The sequence below is a fragment of the Dendrobates tinctorius genome, unplaced genomic scaffold, assembly GCF_039654945.1.
Source record: "Dendrobates tinctorius isolate UK_male_01 unplaced genomic scaffold, ASM3965494v1 ptg000154l, whole genome shotgun sequence".
NCBI classification, from domain to species: Eukaryota; Metazoa; Chordata; class Amphibia; order Anura; family Dendrobatidae; genus Dendrobates; species Dendrobates tinctorius.
The window spans coordinates 16,529,382-16,551,152 of NW_027361821.1; the positions used below are offsets into that span (position 1 = coordinate 16,529,382).

At 41.8% G+C, this 21,771-nt stretch overlaps 1 protein-coding gene across 1 annotated transcript in view; it reads right to left on the bottom strand.

Annotated features, from left to right (window-relative positions):
• Positions 1–21,771, bottom strand: part of LOC141050921 (probable global transcription activator SNF2L1) — a 153,578-nt gene that overhangs the window by 62,009 nt on the left and 69,798 nt on the right. The window contains exons 17-18 of the mRNA XM_073547622.1: positions 18,073–18,183; positions 16,103–16,216 (exon numbers count right to left, since the gene is read on the bottom strand). Of these exons, the coding sequence (XP_073403723.1) occupies positions 16,103–16,216; positions 18,073–18,183 (225 nt within the window). The remainder of the gene's footprint in view (positions 1–16,102; positions 16,217–18,072; positions 18,184–21,771) is intronic.

Consider the following 21,771-nt stretch of genomic DNA (forward strand, 5'->3'; position numbering starts at 1 on the left):
GCACAAAAGTGGTGTCATTAATAACGTCAGTCCGGCACGGAAAAAATAAGCCCTCACCCGACCCCAGATCATGAAAAATGGAGACGCTACGGGTCTCGGAAAATTGCGCAAATTTTTTTTTTTTTTTTAGCAAACTTTGGAATTTTTTTTCACCACTTAGATAAAAGAGGACATAGACATGTTTGGTGTCTATGAACTCGTAATGACCTGGAGAATCATAATGGTAGGTCAGATTTAGCATCTAGTGAACCTAACAAAAAAACCAAGCAAAAAACAAGTGTGGGATTGCACTTTTTTTGCAATTTCACCGCACTTGGAATTTTTTTTCCCGTTTTCGAGTACACGATATGGTAAAACCAATGATGTCATTTAAAAGTACAACTCGTCCCACAAAAAATAAGCCCTCACATGGCCATATAAACGGAAAATTAAAAAAGTTATGGCTCTGGAAAGAAGGGGAGGGAAAAATGAAAATGTAAAACCAAAAATACCCCTGGTCGTTAAGGGGTTAAAAGCCAGAATTGCTTTCATTTTTCTGACAATGCAGCCGCATCAGAGCTTAGTTTTAAAGTAACCATTCTAATTGACTTACTATACAGGTCACATAATGAAAACTTATAATTTTTTGCTGACAATTTTTTTTCTATAAAAAAAAAGAAATAATTATTTGTGTTTTTTTCACTGCATTTGAGACCCTGTAACATTTTTTCCATCAACAAAGTATTATGGGGGGTATTATACATTTAATAATTAACCCCTTTACCCCCAAGAGTGGTTTGCATGTTAATGACCAGACCAATTTTTACAATTCTGACCACTGTACCTTTATGAGGTAATAACTCTGGAACGCTTCCATGGAGCCCAGTGATTCTGACATTGTTTTCTCATGACACATTGTACTTAATGATTTTTTTAGGGACCACATCACATTTGAAGTCACTTTGAGGGGTCTATATGATAGAAATGACCCAAATGTGACACCATTCTAAAAACTGCACCCCTGAAGGTGTTCAAAACCACATTCAAGAAGTTTATTAACCCTTCAGGTGCCTCACAGGAATTTTTGGAATGTTTAAAAAAATGAACATTTAACTTTTTTTCACAAAAAATTTACTTCCGATCCAATTTTTTTTATTTTACCAAGAGTAACAGGAGAAATTGGACCCCAAAAGTTGTTGTGCAATGTGTCCTGAGTATGCTGATACCCCATATGTGGGGGTAAACAATTGTTTGGGAGCACCGTTTTACTTTTTCAACGCAAAATTGGCTAGAATTGCTATCGGACGCAATGTCGCGTTTGGAGAGCCCCTGATGTGCCTAAACAGTGGAAACCCCCCACAAATGACACCATTTTGGAAAACAGACCCCCTACACAACTTATTTAGATGTGTGGTGAGCACTTTGAACACCCAAGTGCTTCACAGAAGTTTATAACATAGAGCCATAAAAATAAAAAATCATATTTTTTTCACAAAAATGATCTTTTCGCCCGCAATTTTTTATTTTTCCAAGGGTAACAGGAGAAATTGGATCACAAAAGTTGTTGTGCAATTCGTCCTGAGTACGCTGATACCCCATATGTGGGGATAAACCACTGTTCGGGCGCATAGCAGAGCTCAGAAGGGAAGGAGCCCCTTTTTACTTTTTCAACGCAGAATTGGCTGGAATTGAGATTGTGCGCCATGTCGCGTTTGGAGAGCTCTGATGTGTGTAAACAGTGGAAACCGCCCTATTCTATCTCCAACCCTAACCCCAACACACCCATAACCCTAATCCCAAACCTAACACTCCCCTAACCCTAATCGCAATTCTAACCCTAGCCAAACCGTAACCGTAATCCAAACCCTAACCACAACCCTAACTTTAGCCCCAGCCCTAACCCTAACTTTAGCCCAACTCTAACCTGAATTGGGAAAATGGAAATAAATACATTTATTTTATTTTTTTCTAACTAAGGGGATGATAAAGGGGGGTGGGTTTGATTTACTATTTTTTTTATTTTGATCACTGTGGTAGGGACTTCAGGGGGGCCTGCTGGGACAACGGAAGTACCGGGTGGGTGATCGGGGGACCCTATTTCTCTCTCCTCTGATGTGCGATCACATCAGAGGAGAAATTAAATGGAAAATCTGAGGGTTTTTTTTGCGCTCGGCGTTATACCGCTAATAACGGCGAGCGCAACACTGGGGTCGGTAAAAAACCAACCCAAATCATGTTCTCTGGGTTCTCGGCTACCCCCGGCAGCCAAGACCCCACAGAAATTCCGACGCTGAGGGGCGCTATAACCTTAAACCTCAGCACCGTTAAAAAGCGGTGCTGTGGTTTAATTGCCCTTAACTGCCACCGTTAAAAGGCGTATCGACGGTTGTTAAGGGGTTAAATGTAACTCATCATTCTCCCCTGCTTGCGCCGATCGACAGCAGAGCAGGGGAGAATGATGAAAGCTATGCTCAGCACCCAGCGCCGGGGAACAACGCTTACTGTAACGCTTCTTCCATGGCACCCGTCCGTGTGGTACTGATGCGGCACACACATGCCACACGTGTACCGCAATAACTAAACACACAGACACTGACATCTCCGGTACCGGAAATATCAGGACGTGTGAAAGAGGTGTTATAGCGGGTTTTTATGTTTGGCAGCTTTCACACGCTTAAGAGACACTTTTCATTGCAAAAATAGTTTTTGCATCACCACATTTTGAGAGCTAAAATTTCTCCATATTTCGGCCAACAGAGTCAAGTGAGGTCTTGTCTTTTACGGGACGAGTTGACGTTTTAATTGGTACCATTTTCGGCCACATGACATTTTTTGATCACTTTCTGTTCTGATTTTTGGGAGACAGAATGTGCAAAAACCAGCAATTCAACTTTCTTTGGGGGAGGGAGCGCGTTTACACCGTTCCGAGTGTGGTAAAATTGATAAGGCAGTTTTAGTCTTCGGGTCAGTACGATGACAGCAATACCTCATTTATATCATTTTTTTATGTTTTGGCGCTTTTATATAATAAAAACTATTTTATAGAAAAAATTGTTTTTTCATCACTTTATTCTGACAGCTATAACTTATTTTTTCGCTGATGACGCTGTATGGTGACTCGTTTTTTGTGGGACAAGATGACGTTTTCAGCGGTACCATGTTTATTTATATCCATCTTTTTGATCGCGTTATAACACTTTTTGTTCGGCGGTATGATGATAAAGCATTGTTTTTTGCCTTTCTTTATGTTCACTAAAGGGGTTAACTAGTGGTACAGTTTTATAGGTCGGGTCATTATGGACACGGCGATACCAAATGTGTACTTTTATTGTTTAGATTTTTTTCATTCAAATATTTACTTAGTGATAAAATAAATATTGATTTTTTTCATTATTATTTTTTTTTTGTAATTATTTCAATTTTTTTTACTTCATTCTAATTTTTACTTTGTCTCACCATGGGAGACTCATTTTTTGCAGGCTGATAGCTTCTATAGCACGCAGATGAAGCAGCATCTGCATGCTACAGAAGCTGTCAGCGCTGCACTCAGTGCACACTGCCCTGAAAGACTTACTGACATGCACTGCGCATGACAGGAAGTTTCTCAGCTCTGGTAACCCGGATGTCATTATGACGACATTGGGTTACCATGGCAGCAATCGGGACCCCGCATCACGCCGCGGGTCCTCCGATCCAAAGGCAGAGGGCTGACAGTCTGCTCCTGGAATGCTGCGATCGTGTTCGATCGCAGCATTCTGGTGGATAAAGTGCTGGGAGCGGTCTGCGACCGCTCCTGGCACTTAGTGCCGGGTGTCAGCTGTGAGTTTCAGTTGACACCCGGCCGCGATTGGTCGCACACCACCTGTGTGTGCGGCCGATCGCTGAGACGTACTATACCGTCCACGGTCATACGGGCCCAGGACACATGGACGGTATAGTACGTCTCATGTCAGAAAGGGGTAAATCCATTTTATATACAGCACTGTGCAAAAGTTGTAAAAAAAAGCGAACGAAGCAAAGAGAAAAATAATTCAGTATTTTGGCGTGCTCGGAGATTTAGTTTTCGTTGTCTCAGCTGCATGATTTGCGACTGCTAGGCAGACTGAATACATGTGTGGAATGCCTGTTTGTTAGGGAATTCCCACATGTATTCAGGCTGTCTACAAGTCGCAAATCATGCAGCTGAGATGACGAAAACTAAATCTCCGAGCACGCCAAAATACTCGGACACTCGAGCATACTCGGGAAAACCCGAGCAACAAGTATACTCGCTCATCACTAATTAAGAACTATCTTCAGTATAAAGAACAAGGAGTCCTGGAGTGATTATATGTGAAAAATGAGGATGAATGAACTCATGGAGATCAACATCCAACACTGCGGAGACACCATCACATGTTTCTCAACGCAGTGATTCTAGGGCAATGCCCCCATCCCTTATGGGAAATATGTAAAAACATGCAAAACACAAGCCGCGGAGACACCATCACATGTTTCTCAACGCAAGCAATGACTAGCCAGGTCTTTCCCCGGGAAGGAACAACCACGGGAAGGGCAGTCTCCAATGAAGGAAACCACCTATGCCAAAACATGGTATCCATCCACAGACAGCTGTTTCGGGGTATTGCCCCTCATCAGTGTGGAGTAGGAAACTGGCCAGTAGGAGCAATGCCTAGTAGAAGACTGTGAAAAATGAGGATGAATGAACTCATGGAGATCAACATCCAACACTGCGGAGACACCATCACATGTTTCTCAACGCAGTGATTCTAGAGCAATGCCCCCATCCCTTATGGGAAATATGTAAAAACATGCAAAACACAAGCCGCGGCTAGTCATTGCTTGCGTTGAGAAACATGTGATGGTGTCTTCGCGGCTTGTGTTTTGCATGTTTTCACATATTTCCCATAAGGGATGGAGGCATTGCTCTAGAATCACTGCGTTGAGAAACATGTGATGGTGTCTCCACAGTGTTGGATGTTGATCTCCATGAGTTCATTCATCCTCATTTTTCACAGTCTTCTACTAGGCATTGCTCCTACTGGCCAGTTTCCTACTCCACACTGATGAGGGGCAATACCACGAAACAGATGTCTGTGGATGGATACCATGTTCTGGCATAGGTGGTTTTCTTCATTGGAGACTGCCCTTCCCGTGGTTGTTCCTTCCCGGGGAAAGACCTGGCTAGTCATTGCTTGCGTTGAAAAACATGTGATGGTGTCTCTGCGGCTTGTTCTGAAGGAAGTGATTATATGGCCCCACAGAGCCAGAGAGATTTGCACAAGCCTATAGAAGGTCTCAGAAGATCTGTGGTTAGTGCTCCAACAACCTTCCTACCGAGTTCCTTCAAAGACTGTCTGCAAGTGCACCAACATTTGCCTCCTTTTCTCCCAGCATCTTACTTATGGTTTTGTAGCTCATTCCAGCTTTTTGCAGGTCTATGATCTTGTCCCTGACATCCTTAGAAAGCTCTTTGGTCTTGCCCATGTTGTAGATGTTAGCGTCTAACTGATTAATTGAGTCTGTGGACAGGAGTCTTTTATAAAGGTGACAATATAAGACAGCTGTCTTTAATGCAGGTAACGAATTAATTAGGAGCATCTAAGTGGTTTGTAGGAGCCAGAACTCTTAATGGTTGGTAGGGGATCAAATACTTATTTCTCACTGCAAAATGCAAAGGAGAATATTTAGAATTGAGAGTCCTCAGTGGTTGATACCTTTTAATGGATAACTGAAAAGATGGTAACACATTGCAAGCTTTCGAGACTACTCAGGTGACTTCATCAGGCTAAACCAATACAACACCTGAAGAATCACATATTTATACACAAAACAGCACAGATATAATGCAATAGATAAGACAAGTGATGTGAAGCAGAATTGTTATTATGGGAAAGGGATAAACATAAATATTGGAACAGTTCATAGATAAAGAGTGTGAATGTTTTATTGCCCTCTGATTGGGGTCTGGTTCTGTGTTGTGTGATGACCCCAGAAGGTCTGAAGAGCAAATTCCTTAATTGATGTAAAAAGACATAAATCCATGCGACACATTCATTCCTGCACTGAGTGTGTCAAAAGTTGTCATAAATTTATACTCCCAGACTCTTCTGTCTCTCAGAGACTTGAAGTTACCTTTTAATACAAGTAATTTAATGTGCAAAATACAAAGAAATTGATATAATTTATACAATGTGATTTTCTGGATTTTATTTTCGACATTCTATCTCTCAATGTTAACCCCTTCACCCCCAAGGGTGGTTTGCACATTCATGACCGGGCCAATTTTTACAATTCTGACCACTGTACCTTTATGAGGTCATAACTCTGGAATGCTTCTATGGATCCCGGTGATTCTGACATTGTTTTCTCGTGACATATTGTACTTCATGTTAGTGGTAAAATTTCATTCAAATAACTTGCGTTTATTTGTGAAAAAAATGGAAATTTGGCAAAAATTTTGAAAATTTCGCAATTTTCCAACTTTGAATTTTTATGCCCTTAAATCACAGAGATACGGCACACAAAAAACTTGATAACTAACATTTCCCACATGTTTACTTTATATCAGCACAATTTTGGAACCAAAATTTTTTTTTTGTTAGGAAGTTATAAGGGTTAAAAGTTGACCAGCGATTTCTCATTTTTACAACACCATTTTATTTTTAGGACCACATCACATTTGAAGCCACTTTGAGGGGTCTATAGGATAGAAAATACCCAAAAGTGACACCATTCTAAAAACTGCACCCCTTAAGGTGCTCAAAACCACATTCAAGAAGTTTATTAACCCTTTAGGTGCATCACAGGAATTTTTTTGAATATTTAAAAAAAAATGAACATCTAACTTTTTTTCACAAAAAAAATACTTCAGGTTCAATTTTTTTTATTTTACCAAGGGTAACAGGAGAAATTGGACTGCAAAAGTTATTGTGCAATTTGTCCTGAGTACGCTGATACCTGATTTGTGGGGGGGAACGACTGTTTCGGCGCATAGCAGAGCTCAGAATGGAAGGAGCGCCGTTTGACTTTTTCAATGCAAAATTGGCTGGAATTCAGATCGGACGCCATGTCACGTTTGGAGAGTCCCTGATGTACCTAAACAGTGGAAACCCTCAACAAGTGACCCCATTTTGGAAACTAGACCCCCCAAGGAACTTATCTAGATATGTGGTGAGAACTTTGAACCCACAAGGGCTTTACAGAAGTTTATAACGTACAGCGGTACAATTAAAAAATCATATTTTTTCCACAAAAATGATCTTTTCACCCCAATTGTTATTTTCCCAAGGGTAACAGGACCCTAAAAGTTATTGTGCAATTTGTCCTGAGTATGCTGATACCCCACATGTGGGGGTAAACCACTATTTGGGCGCATGGCAGAGCCCGGAAGGGAAGCAGCGCCATTTGACGTTTTTGGCTGGAATTGAGATCGGACACCATGTCGCGACTGGAAAACCCCTGATGTACCTAAACAGTGGAAACCCCCCACAAATGACACCATTTTGGAAACTAGACCCCCCAAGGAACTTATCTAGATGTGTGGTGAGCACTTTGAATCCCCCAGTGCTTCACAGAAGTTTATAACGCCCGGGCGTGAAAATAAAAAATTCGTATTTTTTCCACAAACATGATCTTTTAGTCACCATTTTTTTTATTTTCCCAAGGGTAACAGGAGAAATTGGACCCCAAAAGTTGTTGTCCAATTTGTCCTGAGTATGCTGATACCCCATATGTGGGAGAAAACTACTGTATGGGAACACGTCGGGGATCGGAAGGGAAGTAGTGACGTTTTGGAATGCAGACATTGATGGAATGGTCTGCGGGTGTCATGTTGCCTTTGGAGAGCCCCTAATGTACCTAAACAGTGGAAACACCCACAAATGACCCCATTTTGGAAACTAGACCCCCTAAGGAACTTATCTAGATGTGAGGTGAGCACTTTGAACCCCCAAGGGCTTCACAGAAGTTTATAATGCCAGGGCATGAAAATAAAAAAATCGTATTTTTTCCACAAACATGATCAATTAGTCCCCAATTTTTTTATTTTCCCAAGGGTAACAGGAGAAATTGAACCCCAAAAGTTGTTGTCCAATTTGTCCTGAGTACGCTGACACACCATATGTGGGAGAAAACTACTGTATGGACACACGTCAGGGCTCGGAAGGGAAGTAGTGACGTTTTGGAATGCAGACTTTGATGGAATGGTCTGCAGGTGTCATGTTGCCTTTGGAGAGCCCCTAATGTACCTAAACAGTGGAAACACCCACAAATGACCCCATTTTGGAAACGAGAACCCCTAAGGAACTTATCTAGATGTGAGGTGAGCACTTTGAACCCCCAAGGGCTTCACAGAAGTTTATAATGCCCGGGCATGAAAATAAAAAAATCGTATTTTTTCCACAAACATGATCAATTAGTCCCCAATTTTTTCATTTTCCCAAGGGTAACAGGAGAAATTGGACCGCAAAAGTTGTTGTCCAATTTGTCCTGAGTACGCTGACACCCCATATGTGGGAGAAAACTACTGTATGGACACACGTCGGGGCTCGGAAGGGAAGCAGTGCCATTTTGGAATGCAGACTTTGATGGAATGGTCTGCGGGTGTCATGTGCGTTTGGAGAGCCCCTGATGTACCTAAACTATTGAAACTCCCAACAAGTGACCCCATTTTGGACACTAGACCCCCCCCACGGAACTTATCTAGATGTGTGGTGAGCACTTTGAACCCCCAAGTGCTTCACAGAAGTTTATAACGCTCGGACGTGAAAATAAAAAAATCATTTTTTTCCACAAAAATGATATTTCTGCCCCCAATTTTTTATTTTCCTAAGGGTAACAGGAGAAATTGGACCCCAAAAATTGTTTTGCAATTTGTCCTGAGTAGGCTGATACCCTACATGTGGGGGTAAAACACTGTTTGGGCGCATGGCAGAGCTTGGAAGGGAAGGAGCACCATATGACTTTTTCAACTCAGAATTGGCTGGAATTGAGATTAGACACAATGTTGAATTTGGAGAGCCCCTGATGTTCCCAAACAGTGGAAACCCCCAATTCTAACTCCAACCCGAACCCCAACACACCCCTAACCCTAATCTCAGCCCTAACCCTAGCCCTAACCCTAGCCCTAACCCTAGCCCTAGCCCTAACCCTAGCCCTAATGGAAAAATGGAAATAAATACATTTTTTTAATTTTATTATTTTTCCCTAACTAAGGGGGTGATAACGGGGGGTTTGATTTACTATTTATGGCGGTTTTTATTTTTGGCAGCTGTCGCACGCTAAAAGACGCTTTTTATTGTAAAAATAGTTTTTGCATCACCACATATTGAGAGCTATAATTTTTCCGTATTTTGACCCACCGAGTCATGTGAGGTCTTATTTTTTGCGGGACGAGTTGACGTTTTTATTGGTACCATTTTCGGGCACGTGACATTTTTTGATCGCTTTTTATTCCGATTTTTGGGATGCAGAATGAACAAAAACCAGCGTTTCATGAATTTCTTTTGGGGGGAGTGCGTTTACACCGTTCCGCGTGCGGTAAAATTGATAAAGTGGTTTTATTCTTCGGGTCAGTACGGTTACAGCGATACCTCATTTAGGTCGTTTTTTTATGTTTTGTCGGTTTTATGCAATGAAAACTATTTTATATAAAAAATAATTATTTTTGCATCGCTTTATTCTGCGAGCTATAACTTTTTTATTTTTTCGCTGATGATGCTGTGTGGCGGCTCGTTTTTTGCGGGACAAGATGACGTTTTCAGCGGTAGCATGGATATTTATATGCGTCTTTTTGATTGCGCGTTATTACACTTTTTGTTTGGCGGTATGACAATAAATCATTATTTTTTGCTTCGTTTTTTATTTTTATTTTTTAAGGGGTTCGCTAAAGGGGTTAACTAATTGAACAGTTTTATAGGGCGGGTCGTTACGGACGCGGCGATACCTAATATGTGTACTTTTATTGTTTTGGGTTTTTTTTATTTTCAAAAAATGAATTTATTGGGGAATATTTTTTTTTTTTTTTACTAATTTATTTGGCGATTTTTTTAAAATTATTTTTACACTTTTTTTTAATTTTTTTTTACTTTATTACATAGTCCCAGGTGGGACATCACTGTCCTGTGACAGATCGCTGATCTGTCACATCACAGATCACTGTGACAGATCAGCAATCTGTCACAGGTAGTGCAGAAGGCTTCCTCATGCCTGCGCTTTGCAGGCACTGAGGAAGCCAGCTTCCTCCAGGCCCCCGGATCCAAGATGGCGACGGGGGCTTTCGGAGGAAAGGAGTCCCCCGCAGCAGCGCTGCACATTGCGCTGCCGTGGGGGGCTCAGGGAAGCACGGAGGGAGCCCCCTCCCTGCCGATGCTTCCCTTTAACTCCCAGTACACCGCGATCATGTTTGATCGCGGTGTGCAAGGGGTTAACGTGTCGGGGGCGGTCCGTGACCGCCCCTGACACATAGTGCCGGGTGTCAGCTGTGATAATTAGCTGACACCCGGCCGCGATCAGCGGCGCTCACCACGTGGGCGCCGATGATCGCGCTAGACGCACTATCCCGTCCATGGGCATAGGGTCCCGGGTCCCATGGACGGGATAGTACGTCTGATGTCAGGAAGGGGTTAAAATTAACCTACCCTTAAAATTATAGACCGTTCATGTCTTTGTTAGTGGGCAAACTTACAAAATCAGCAAGGGATCAAATAATTATTTTCCCCCACTGTATGTCTCTATTGATATGTGTTTATATGTTACCTATAGGAATTGACATGCATTTTTTTATATACATTTTTTGACAATCATGTCCTACATATCTTCCTTTAAATCAGGATTGCTATACCAATTTATTTAAAGTGTGCCTTGTCTGAGTGGCTATTTTTGGACTATTTTTATCCAAATATTGTTTTGCCTTTTTATATATGTACATTTTTAATAATGTTCTATTGATTTTTCTGTTTGTTTTTGCAATATATTGTCCCTAATAAAATTAAATATTTATTATTTATTGGGTGGGCACACATTTTCTCTGTCTTTTCTTTCTCAATTGACAGTTATTTTTACAGGGTTTCGGCTGCAGCCCTCTTTATATATACTCTAGCAGTGAGCATTTTTGTCTGTGCTTTCTGTAGGTGTGTGTTACCTTTCATTGTAATCATGCCTGTGATAATGATAATGAGATACTGAAAAGTCTTCTGCACAGAACACGCAGTATGAAATCTAACATCAGTCATAGAATCATAGAATGGTAGAGTTGGAAGGGACCTCCTGGGCCATCTGGTCCAACCCCCTGCTCAAAGCAGGATTCGCTAAATCATCCCAGACAGATATCTGTCCAGACTCTGTTTGAAGGCTTCTATTGAAGGAGAACTCACCACCTCTTGTGGCAGCCTGTTCCACTCATTGATCACTCTGTCAAAAAGTTTTTTCTAATATCTAACCTGTGGTCTCCTCCCATTCAGTTTCATCCCATTGCTTCTAGTCTTTCCTTGTGCAAATGAGAATAAAGATGATCCTTCTACAATGTGACAGCCCTTGAGATATTTGTAGACAGCTATTAAGTCTCCTCTCAGTCTTCTCTTTTGCAAGCTAAACATTCCCAAATCCTGCAACCTTTCCTCATAAGACAGGGTTTGCAGACCGGTCACCATTCTGGTCGCTCTTTTCTGAACTTGTTCCAGTTTGTTGATGTCACGGTCACGTGTGTCTGGACGCAGCGAGTACCGCAAGGCGAACCCATATGACACACGTGACCCTGGATACACCGCCTCCAGTGGGGCGAATTTAAATAATAAAACGTGCAGTTGGATACGCCGCCTCCAACTGGCGAATTTAGGTATTACACGTTATACATACAGTAGTCTGGAAACCCCGCCTCCAGTAAGGCGAATTTAAATAATAAAGGGGGAACCTGGGTAACATTAACAATGGTGGGCCCTGCAATAGGGAATAGGGAAGAGGAGACCTCCTGTACTCCCCTGAGCCAGTGTCCCTGCACTCCTAACGTTCCCTATGCCGATTCCGCATCGGGCGACGCACAGAAACCTAAAAACCCTAGCTCGCCCTGAACCTAAACCCTCACTAGGGAATTGGTCGGTGCGGAAACTAATCCCACCACTGCACTAAACACACATGAGGGAAAATGACAATACAGGGGAAACCCCACTTAGCTTTGCTCTGTTGCGTACGCTCCTAGCAACAGAGCCCACCACCTGTGTGCATCTTCTCCTCCATCCGGATCCATCACCATAACTGGATCCTTCACCATAGTGCAGCCTTGGAGCAGAGTCCACCACCAATTGCAGAAGTCCAGCAACAGAGTCCCAAAGATGAGTTCAGCTCCTGCCCAAAAAGTCAAGCATGCTTGAGTCCAGCTATCAGCAACCAAGTCCCGCTTGCTGAGTGCAACTCTCTCCATAGTCGTCACTCCACCAAGCCATGCAAGCACTTCCTGCCGACACCATAAACTGTGACTCCACCACGCCATGCCAGCCCTTCTTGCAGACCACATAGCTGCCACTTGTCCCCTCTGGCTGGGCTGCGCAGGACTCATGCTCAGCTCCTTCCTCACCCAGGCTCGCTTCCCAAATGAAGAACACAATGTCACCAACAGTGATTGAACACACCTGGCTCATTTTTATAGAGCCTCACACCTGATTTATAATTAAGTGCACATTAAACCAAAGAAACTAAAGTGCAATACCGCTCACCACCACCGGGGCAACTTAGAATGAACGACACCACGTGTAATAATTCTAATGGCCACCGGGGGCAATCACACCACTTTGGCACCAAGTCAAAGGAAAAAAAGTTCATTATGTACATTTAACCTGTCAGATCCACACTGGAACATGACAGTTGATGTCTTTTTTAAAATGTGGCACCCAAAACTGGACGCAGTATTCCAGATGAGGTCTGACCAAAGAGGAGTAGAGGGCAATAAAGACTTCACGTGATCTAGACTGTATGCTTGTTAATACATCCTAGAATTGCATTTGCCTTTTTTGCTGCTGCATCACACTGTTGACTCATATTCAGTCTGTGATCTATTAGTATACCCAAGTCTTTTAACATGTGCTGCTGCTTAGCCCTATTCCTCCCATTCTGTATGTTTTTTTCATTTTTATTGCCCAGATGTAGCACTTTGCATTTTTCCGTTAAAAACCATTATGTTAGTTGCTGCCCACTGCTCCATTTTATTTATATCTTTTTGAATCCTCTCTCTCTCTTCTCTAGTATTAGCTATCCCTCCTAGCTTTGTGTCATCAGCAAATTTAATCAGTTTACCCTCAATTCCTTCATCTAAATTGTTGATAAAGATGTTGAACAATACAGGGCCCAGGACAGAGCCCTGTGGTACCCCACTTGAGACATTCTTCCAACTGGATGTGCAGCTATTTACGACCACTCTTTTGGTCCGATCACTAAGCCAGTTATGAATCCACCTAACAGTTGCCTTGTCCATTCCATACTTAGTCATTTTTTCAATAAGGATTGTGTGAGATACTTTGTCAAATGCTTTGCTGAAGTCAAGATATACTATATCTACAGCATTTTGCCTGATCTACCCAATCAGTGATTCTGTCATAGAAGGAAATTAAGTTAGTCTGACATGACTTATTAGTTACAAACCCATGCTGACTCTGTTTAATCACTTCATTCTTATCCAGATACTGACATACATGTTGTTTAATAATTTGTTCAAAGATCTTTCCTGGTATAGAAGTCAGAGTCACCGGCCTATAGTTGCCTGGGTCCACCTTCTTCCCCTTTTTGAAGATAGGAACAACATTTGCTCTTCTCAAGTCTTCTGGGAATTCTCCTGTTCTCCACGAATTTTCAAAGATTATGGAGAGTTCAAAAATTTCTTCTGCTATCTCCTTCAGTACTTTGGGGTGTAATTCATCTGGACCTGGAGACTTGAATTCATTTAGGTTAGCTAAGTGTTTCCTCACTATCTTTCTGTTTATAGATATCCTGGATTCTTCTATTCCCTTAATAGGACAGTGAAGAACAGTTGATGTTACATTTCCTTTCTGAGAGAAAACAGATGCAAAATAGGAATTTAAAAGTTCGGCCTTCTCAACATCCTGTCTTACCATTTCATCATTTTCATCCTGTAAAAATCCTATAGCATCTTTGACTTTTCTTTTACTTTTGACATATCCCCAAAATCCTTTATTATTGCTTTTGATGTCTCTTGCAAGCCTCAGCTCATTGTCAGCTTTAGTAATCTGATTCGTGCCCTGCAGGTTCTGCAGACAGCATTATATTCTTCTTTAGATATGCCTCCCTCTTTCCATTTTATAAACATTTCTTTCTTCCTTTTTAGCATGTGTTTAAGTTCTGCGTTCATCCATCCTGGTTTCCTTAAATGCTTCCTATTCTTCCCTCTTTTCGGAATTGTTAACAATTGTGCTTTGAGAATTTCGGTTTTCAAAATTTCCCATCCTTTCTGGACATTTTTGTCCTTAAGGATATCCAGCCATTGGATCCCTCCAAGTCTCTTTCTGAATCCCTTAAAATCTGCCTTTCTGAAATCTAACCTTGACGTCTGAGTCTTCACAGGTCTTCGTCCTCTAGTTATCCAAAATTCTAAAATAGCATGGTCGCTACCTCCTAGGGTCCCAGGCACTTTTACCTCCTCAACCATTTCCTCCCTGTTTATAAGGATTAGATTCAAGGTAGCAGTTCCCCTTGTTTTCTCCCCTACCTTTTGGAAGATAAAGTTGTCAGCAAGAGAGGATAAGATTTTCCTTGACCTGTTTTTCCTGAGAGAGATTCCCAACAAATGTCTGGATAGTTGAAATCTCCCATGAAAACTATGTCATATTTTTTGGAGAACTTGGCCATTTGATGCATAAAGAGTTCATCCATATCTTCAGCTTGCACAGGCGGCCTGTAGTAAATGCCTACAATGGTGTCCTTTCCATTGTTCTGTCCTTGTATTTTTACCCAAACAGTTTCCATAGAACTCCCAGTCTCTGAAGCTTCAATCTCTGTGCATATGTACACGTTTCTAACATACAATGTGACACATCCTCCTCGTTTATGAAGTCTGTTTCTTGCAAATAAGTTGTATCCTTCTAGCCTTGTATTCCAATCATGTGTATTTTCCCACCAAGTTTCAGTGATTCCAATGACATCATATTTCTTTTCCTGCGTTAGTAGTTCCAATTCTCCTTGTTTGCTGCCCATGCTTTGTGCATTAGTATAGAAATATTTTAGTTTGTGATTGGTTTCTCTTTCTCCAATACTTTTATTATTTAGATTTTCTTGTCTTTGTTCTTTCCTCCCACTTCTAATAGCAGAGTTCTCAATAGCATTTATCAGGTGTATGGCTTTTTCTGGCCTTTTGCTTCCCTTCCCACATTGTTCTAGTTTAAAGCTCCCCTGATGAGTGTAGCAAGACAACTTTCCAAATACATGTTTTCCAGTCTTTGTAAGGTGCACCCCATCTCTAGCAAGTAGTCCATCGTATAGGTAATTCACTCCGTGATCCAGAAATCCAAATCCTTGCTGACGGCACCATCGACGTAGCCAGTTGTTCACCTGCAGAATCTTATTCCATCCCCTTGTTCCATGGCCATCCATGGTGGCCAGTGTGAGAATTACAAGATTTCTGATTTTTTTTATATAACGATATAGAAATTTCAAAACATTAGCAACAAGTTTTAAAAAATACAAACCTGATGTAAACAACACTTTGTAATGACACTTTCTTTTTAAAGGATCCTTGGGATGATGTTTGTGCGGGCCTTCACACCCACAGTCAGGCTAGGATTTTCTAATATAACACTTATGTGAAACATTCATCACTTCACAGACAATAAAGAGGGTGATATCCTTGGCAAAATCATGTAAGTAAAAGACGTAGAAGAGCAAGGTCATATGCCCCTTTGTCATATATGCCCGTCATAATAGGTGGCTTCGTTGCTCTGGGTCCCTCTTCTATGAGCTACAATGAAGAAGAGCAGCTCTCTACAAGTGACTAGTTCTGGAGGACTTGTATTACTGTACAATGACGGCCACTGATTTGTGTGGCCGATGTGTAATTTGCATGGCGGCAGTGAAAACATCTGGCTGGCCTCAAGCTTACCCCAATAGATAATCTTGCCATTACCTTATAGCCAATAGTCTTTCTGTAATAAAGTATCTCTTTCTCCAGCAACTCAAACAATCTTGGAGGGAAAAACTGAAAATCTTGAATGTTGGGTTGTTTTGGTGGCCGTGGTGCCTAAATAAAAAAAAATATATATATACTTTAACACTGCTGTTCATATTAATCTACTGCAAAGTAGAAGTGACCAAAAATTATTCCCAATGCATTCATCACTGCTGGAGAGATGGACTTAATTTAAATGTCTAGAAATAAAACAGACCTTACACTTGTATATGAAGCAATCACCTAATATGTTACTAATGGTAACAATAATAATGCAATACTAACACAGAGAAACTAGAGACTCAGTAACTTATTAAAAAGTGAACCTGTCAGCAGGATTGTGCACAGTAGCCTACAGACACTGTCAGATTGGTGCTGTTACACTGATTACAATGATACCTGGGGTGAAGAGATCCATCTTGTGGTTCTTGGTAATCAGTGTTAGAAGTTTTCAGATAATGATATGCCTGTGCTCCGTGGCAGGACTGTAGGCAGAGTCTCATCTTCCTGCTCTAAGCCGGAGAAACCAAGGAAAGACCTGCCCACAGGCCGCCCCGAAGCACTGCCTCCATAGTGTCTACCATCCTGCCTAGGGTTTTTATGTAAAAAACTGGGCCCACTGCCATTGGAACTTGCTGTTGTCTGGTCTTCTGAGAGGACACATGCTGTTCACCTTGTTGGGTGACAAAATTATGGGGGGGGGGGGAGGCTTGAAGAACGATCACGTTGCTTGACTGGAGATGGTTTCTCAGAATGGAAAGAAGAGAACCAAGTCTGAATTGAGAACAGAGATGGCTTTTGCTGCCTGTAAATTTGCTTTCCTACCTTCAAGGGACTTGCTAGACTCTGGACTGGTGCTACATGCTTCAGGCCACATGACAGTGTGAATGGCCACCATGTTGCTGGAAGGGTAAAAGGAGTTAGTTCTGACTAATTCAAAAGTAACTGAATAAAGATATGGGCAGACATAGGTATTTTGGGTGGCAATGGAAAGCTTCAAAATCAGATTTTGCAAAACATTGAATGATAGAGACAAACTATGCTAAATGGGCCAACTATCACAGCTTAGATGCCCGGCATCGCACATATGTTTAAGACACTTTCTTAGATTCGCCTGTCAAAAGAACATTGCTGCATATGAATGAATGTAAAATTATATTAGACAGTCTAAAGATGCACCAAATCTATCATCCAGTATGAATCCCTCTGAGAAATCTGGTGAATCGTATGCTGTCTAAAAGAGTGTTATTTAATTTGTACCATTGTGTCTGTCAAGAGAGTTTCCCTCCACAAGAGGGAATGGGGCAACCTCTAAGTGACAGCAGAGTGCAATGAAGACTTCTGTGTCCCCTCCAGGTCATAATTGAAAAACAAAAGTTGCTCTCATGTTGTGATTTGTACTAGATCATCACGATCCTGGATAAAGTTGGCACATGTCACGCACTAGATTTATTGTGTTAATCACACTTAGCCATTATTTTGGCACAAAATCTTGGAGTAAAGTAAAGTAAACCGCCGAGAGGTGATATAAAAAATAGGCATGTGTCATAAATGTATAGCAATGATTCAAGTCCCATTTCTACTTGTCTTCTCTAATTTTATCCTGTCGAAATATAAGCCAGTTTTCATAAATCTCGCCTGTTATGTTATACCTAGTGCAGGACCTGAGGGGAGTTGCACGACTTTTATCTTTGGTGTTCTTTAAATCACTCAATCACCACTGTAACATAATGTATGGCTCCTTATAAAAGAACAGTTATGGCTGGAGCTACAGAAGCATTCTTGTGCGCTGTCTTTTTGTATTGAAAGAAAGAGATGAATAACCTTATTGAATACATAGCCATACTCAGAGAAATCTTAAATAAAGGGAACATGGGCATTAAGGGGGATGCAAGCTTTACACTAAGAAAATGTAAGTAGCACTTTACCTTTGGTGCCCTTGGCTCACTAACACGTAAGGCATCTCTAAAATACGCATCCACAGCATAATTGGCTTTGCGCTCCCGTTTGGGGGGCTCTATCCACTCCAACATGCTTAGCTAAATGTACAATCAAAGAAAAAAAGCACTTTAGAAAAGTATCCACTTTATGGGAAATTACAAATTAACATGATGGCTTTAAGTGGCCAATTAGGATTGGATAGCAAAAAATTACATTAAGTTTCCTTCAAAACAATGACTTGATGACTCAGCAACAGCCAAGTAAAGAAACTTTCATCACCGATCCAGCATCTTCACATAGTAAAGAGAAAGAGCAAAGCGCCAAAGAAAGAAATGTTCCTGAAAGGGGCAATAATACATAAAATCTTCAATGCTTTATTCCATATTATTGAAACTAAAAAATCCATAACGGTACACAGAGAACATGGAGATGCAATTATAGCATTGCTGCCCTTGATCACTGTGCATGGTGCCAAAGCTTGTCCTTGTTTTAATTTAGGATTGAAATTATATCTTATATTTTAATATGCATTTTTTTTATTTGATAGCTTGTAAACATGTTGTACATTGTAAAAGGTTGTAAAAGGAAACTATCATTCAATTCATGCAGCCCAAACTTTAAAGGGAATCTGTCACCCTATTTTTGCTCTATGAGCTGCGGCCACAGCAATCAGGGGCTTATCTACAGCATTCTGTAATGCTGTAGATAAGCCCCCGATGTAACCTGAAAGATAAGAAAAACAAGTTAGATTATACTCTCCCGGGGGTCCCGTTCCGGTCCAATGGGTGTCGCGGTCCGGCGCCTCCCATCTTCTAGCGATGGCGTCCTCCTTCTTACTTCTACCGCGGCTCCTGTGCAGGCGTACTATATCTGCCCTGTTGAGGGCAGAGTAAAGCACTGCAGTGCGCAGGCGCCGGACCTCTCTGACCTTTCCCGGCGCCTGTGCACTGCAGTACTTTACTCTGCCCTCAATAGGGCAGATAAAGTACGCCTGCGCAGGAGTCGCGGCAGAAGTAAGAAGGAGGATGTCATCGCTAAAAGTTGGGAGGCACCGGACCGCGACACCCATCGCACCCAACCGCGCCTCCCGGTGAGTATAATCTAACTTGTTTTTCTTATCTTTCAGGTTACATCGGGGGCGGGCTTATCTACAGCATTAAAGAATGCTGTGGCCCATCTCATAGAGCAAAAATGGGGTCACAGATTCCCTTTAAGCAGCATGAATAAGAGCCTGGCTGCCATGGGTTTACCGTGACAGAGAGGAGCCAGAAGACAGCAGCGTTTGAGTTCTCCTCCTGCTGCACTGATTAGAAGCACTTCACCTTCTTATTAAATGGTTAAAATTTCTTTCAGCAGTGCATGGATTAAACTAATCTGTAGAAAGCTCCTGGAGCTAAAGCTCTCAGCTGTGCACTGTTAGCCACTCCTATCCCCTATATAATCTGGGCCCTGACTAAAACACATTGTCAGGGCTAGCTTATGCTGCATGGCTAGATGGAGATGTGTTGGTGGTTACTTGAGTAGTTGGTTGGTGGATTTATCTGTGAATGTTGCTTGGTTTTGTGAGTGTGATAATCAGGGCTGTGGAGTCGGAGTCATGGAGTCGGAGTCGGTGCTCATTTTGGTGGAGTCGGAGTTGGAGTCGGTATTAAATGGACCGACCCCGACTCCTAAAATATATAATAAATTGGGTACAGTTCAATGCAGAATGTGCTGAATATTTTTTCATAGTAATTTGGAAAAGTTATGAAATGTCCTATAAATGGCTGTTCTATTCCTGATCTAAGGCTACATTCACACACAGCGTTTTTCCTGCGTTTTTTGAGGATATGTTTTTCAGTCGCAAAGGCAGATCAGCTTTTTAAAAAAACGCATCATCTGAAAGGTTTTTGAGCTCATAGATAATGTTTTCAATAGCAAAAGCAGATTAGAAATCTGCTCTATCTATATATCCATTTATCCATATCTGTATCCATATCATATCTGTACCAAAAAGAATGAAAGCCGGATAGCACACAGACTAACACTCCTTTTTTTTTAGCACCAGTCAGGTACACCTCATAGCTGCCCAAAAGGACGCCCAGGACAGGTATTGCTCGTCTTCAGTAACACATCAACATCAATTGATAGTTGGAATAAATAGACTGCATTCATCACCACATCTTCTTAAGGTGCAGGCTTTATTTTCAAGTGTAGGGGTGTGCAGTATGAGGTTCTGCAGCAGCTGAGGTGTGCAGTATGAAATCCTGTGGAACAGCATTAGGTTCTGCCCCCCCCATGTTTGATCCTGGCTACGCCCATAGTGTGAATGTAGCCTGAGGATCTATGCTTTGTCTTAGCTGAGATAAGTCATAGTGTGTGTGTATATGTATATTTATGTACATGTATATATACACAGTACAGACCAAAAGTTTGGACACACCTTCTCATTCAAAGAGTTTTCTTTATTTTCATGACTGAAAATTGTAGATTCACTCTGAAGGCATCAAGACTGTGAATTAACACATGTGGAATTATATAATTAACAAAAAAGTGTGAAACAACTGAAAATATGTCTTATATTCTAGGTTCTTCAAAGTAGCCACCTTTTGCTTTGATTACTGCTTTGCACACTCTTGGCACTCTCTTGATGAGTTCAAGAGGTAGTCACCGGAAATGGTTTTCACTTCACAGGTGTGCCCTGTCAGGTTTAATAAGTGGGATTTTTTGCCTTATAAATGAAGTTGGGACCATCAGTTGTGTTGTGCTGAAGTCTGGTGGATACACAGGTGATAGTCCTACTGAATAGACTGTTAGAATTTGTATTATGGCAAGAAAAAAGCAGCTAAGTAAAGAAAAACGAGTGGCCATCATTACTTTAAGAAATGAAGGTCAGTCAGTTCGAAAAATTGGGAAAACTTTGAAAGTGTTCCCAAGTGCAGTGGCAAAAACCATCAAGCGCTACAAAGAAACTGTCTCTCATGAGGACCGCCCCAGGAAAGGAAGACCAAGAGTCACCTCTGCTGCGGAGGATAAGTTCATCCGAGTCACCAGCCTCAGAAATCGCAGGTTAACAGCAGCTCAGATTAGAGACCAGGTCAATGCCACACAGAGTTCTAGCAGCAGACACATCTCTACAACAACTGTTAAGCGGAGACTTTGTGCAGCAGGCCTTCATGGTAAAATAGCTGCTAGCAAACCACTGCTAAGGACAGGCAACAAGCAGAAGAGACTTATTTGGGCTAAAGAACACAAGGAATGGACATTAGACCAGTGGAAATCTGTGCTTTGGTCTGATGAGTCCAAATTTGAGATCTTTGGTTCCAACCACCATGTCTTTGTGCGACGCAGAAAAGGTGAACGGATTGACTCTACGTGCCTGGTTCCCACCGTGAAGCATGGAGGAGGAGGTGTGATAGTGTGGGGGTGCTTTGCTGGTGACACTGTTGGGGATTTATTCAAAATTGAAGGCATGCTGAACCAGCATGGCTACCACAGCATCTTGCAGCAGCATGCTATTCCATCCGGTTTGTGTTTAGTTGGACCATCATTTATTTTTCAACAGGACAATGACCCCAAACACACCGCCAGGCTGTGTAAGGGCTATTTGACCAAGAAGGAGAGTGATGGGGTGCTACACCAGATGACCTGGCCTCCACAGTCACCAGACCTGAACCCAATCGAGATGGTTTGGGGTGAGCTGGACC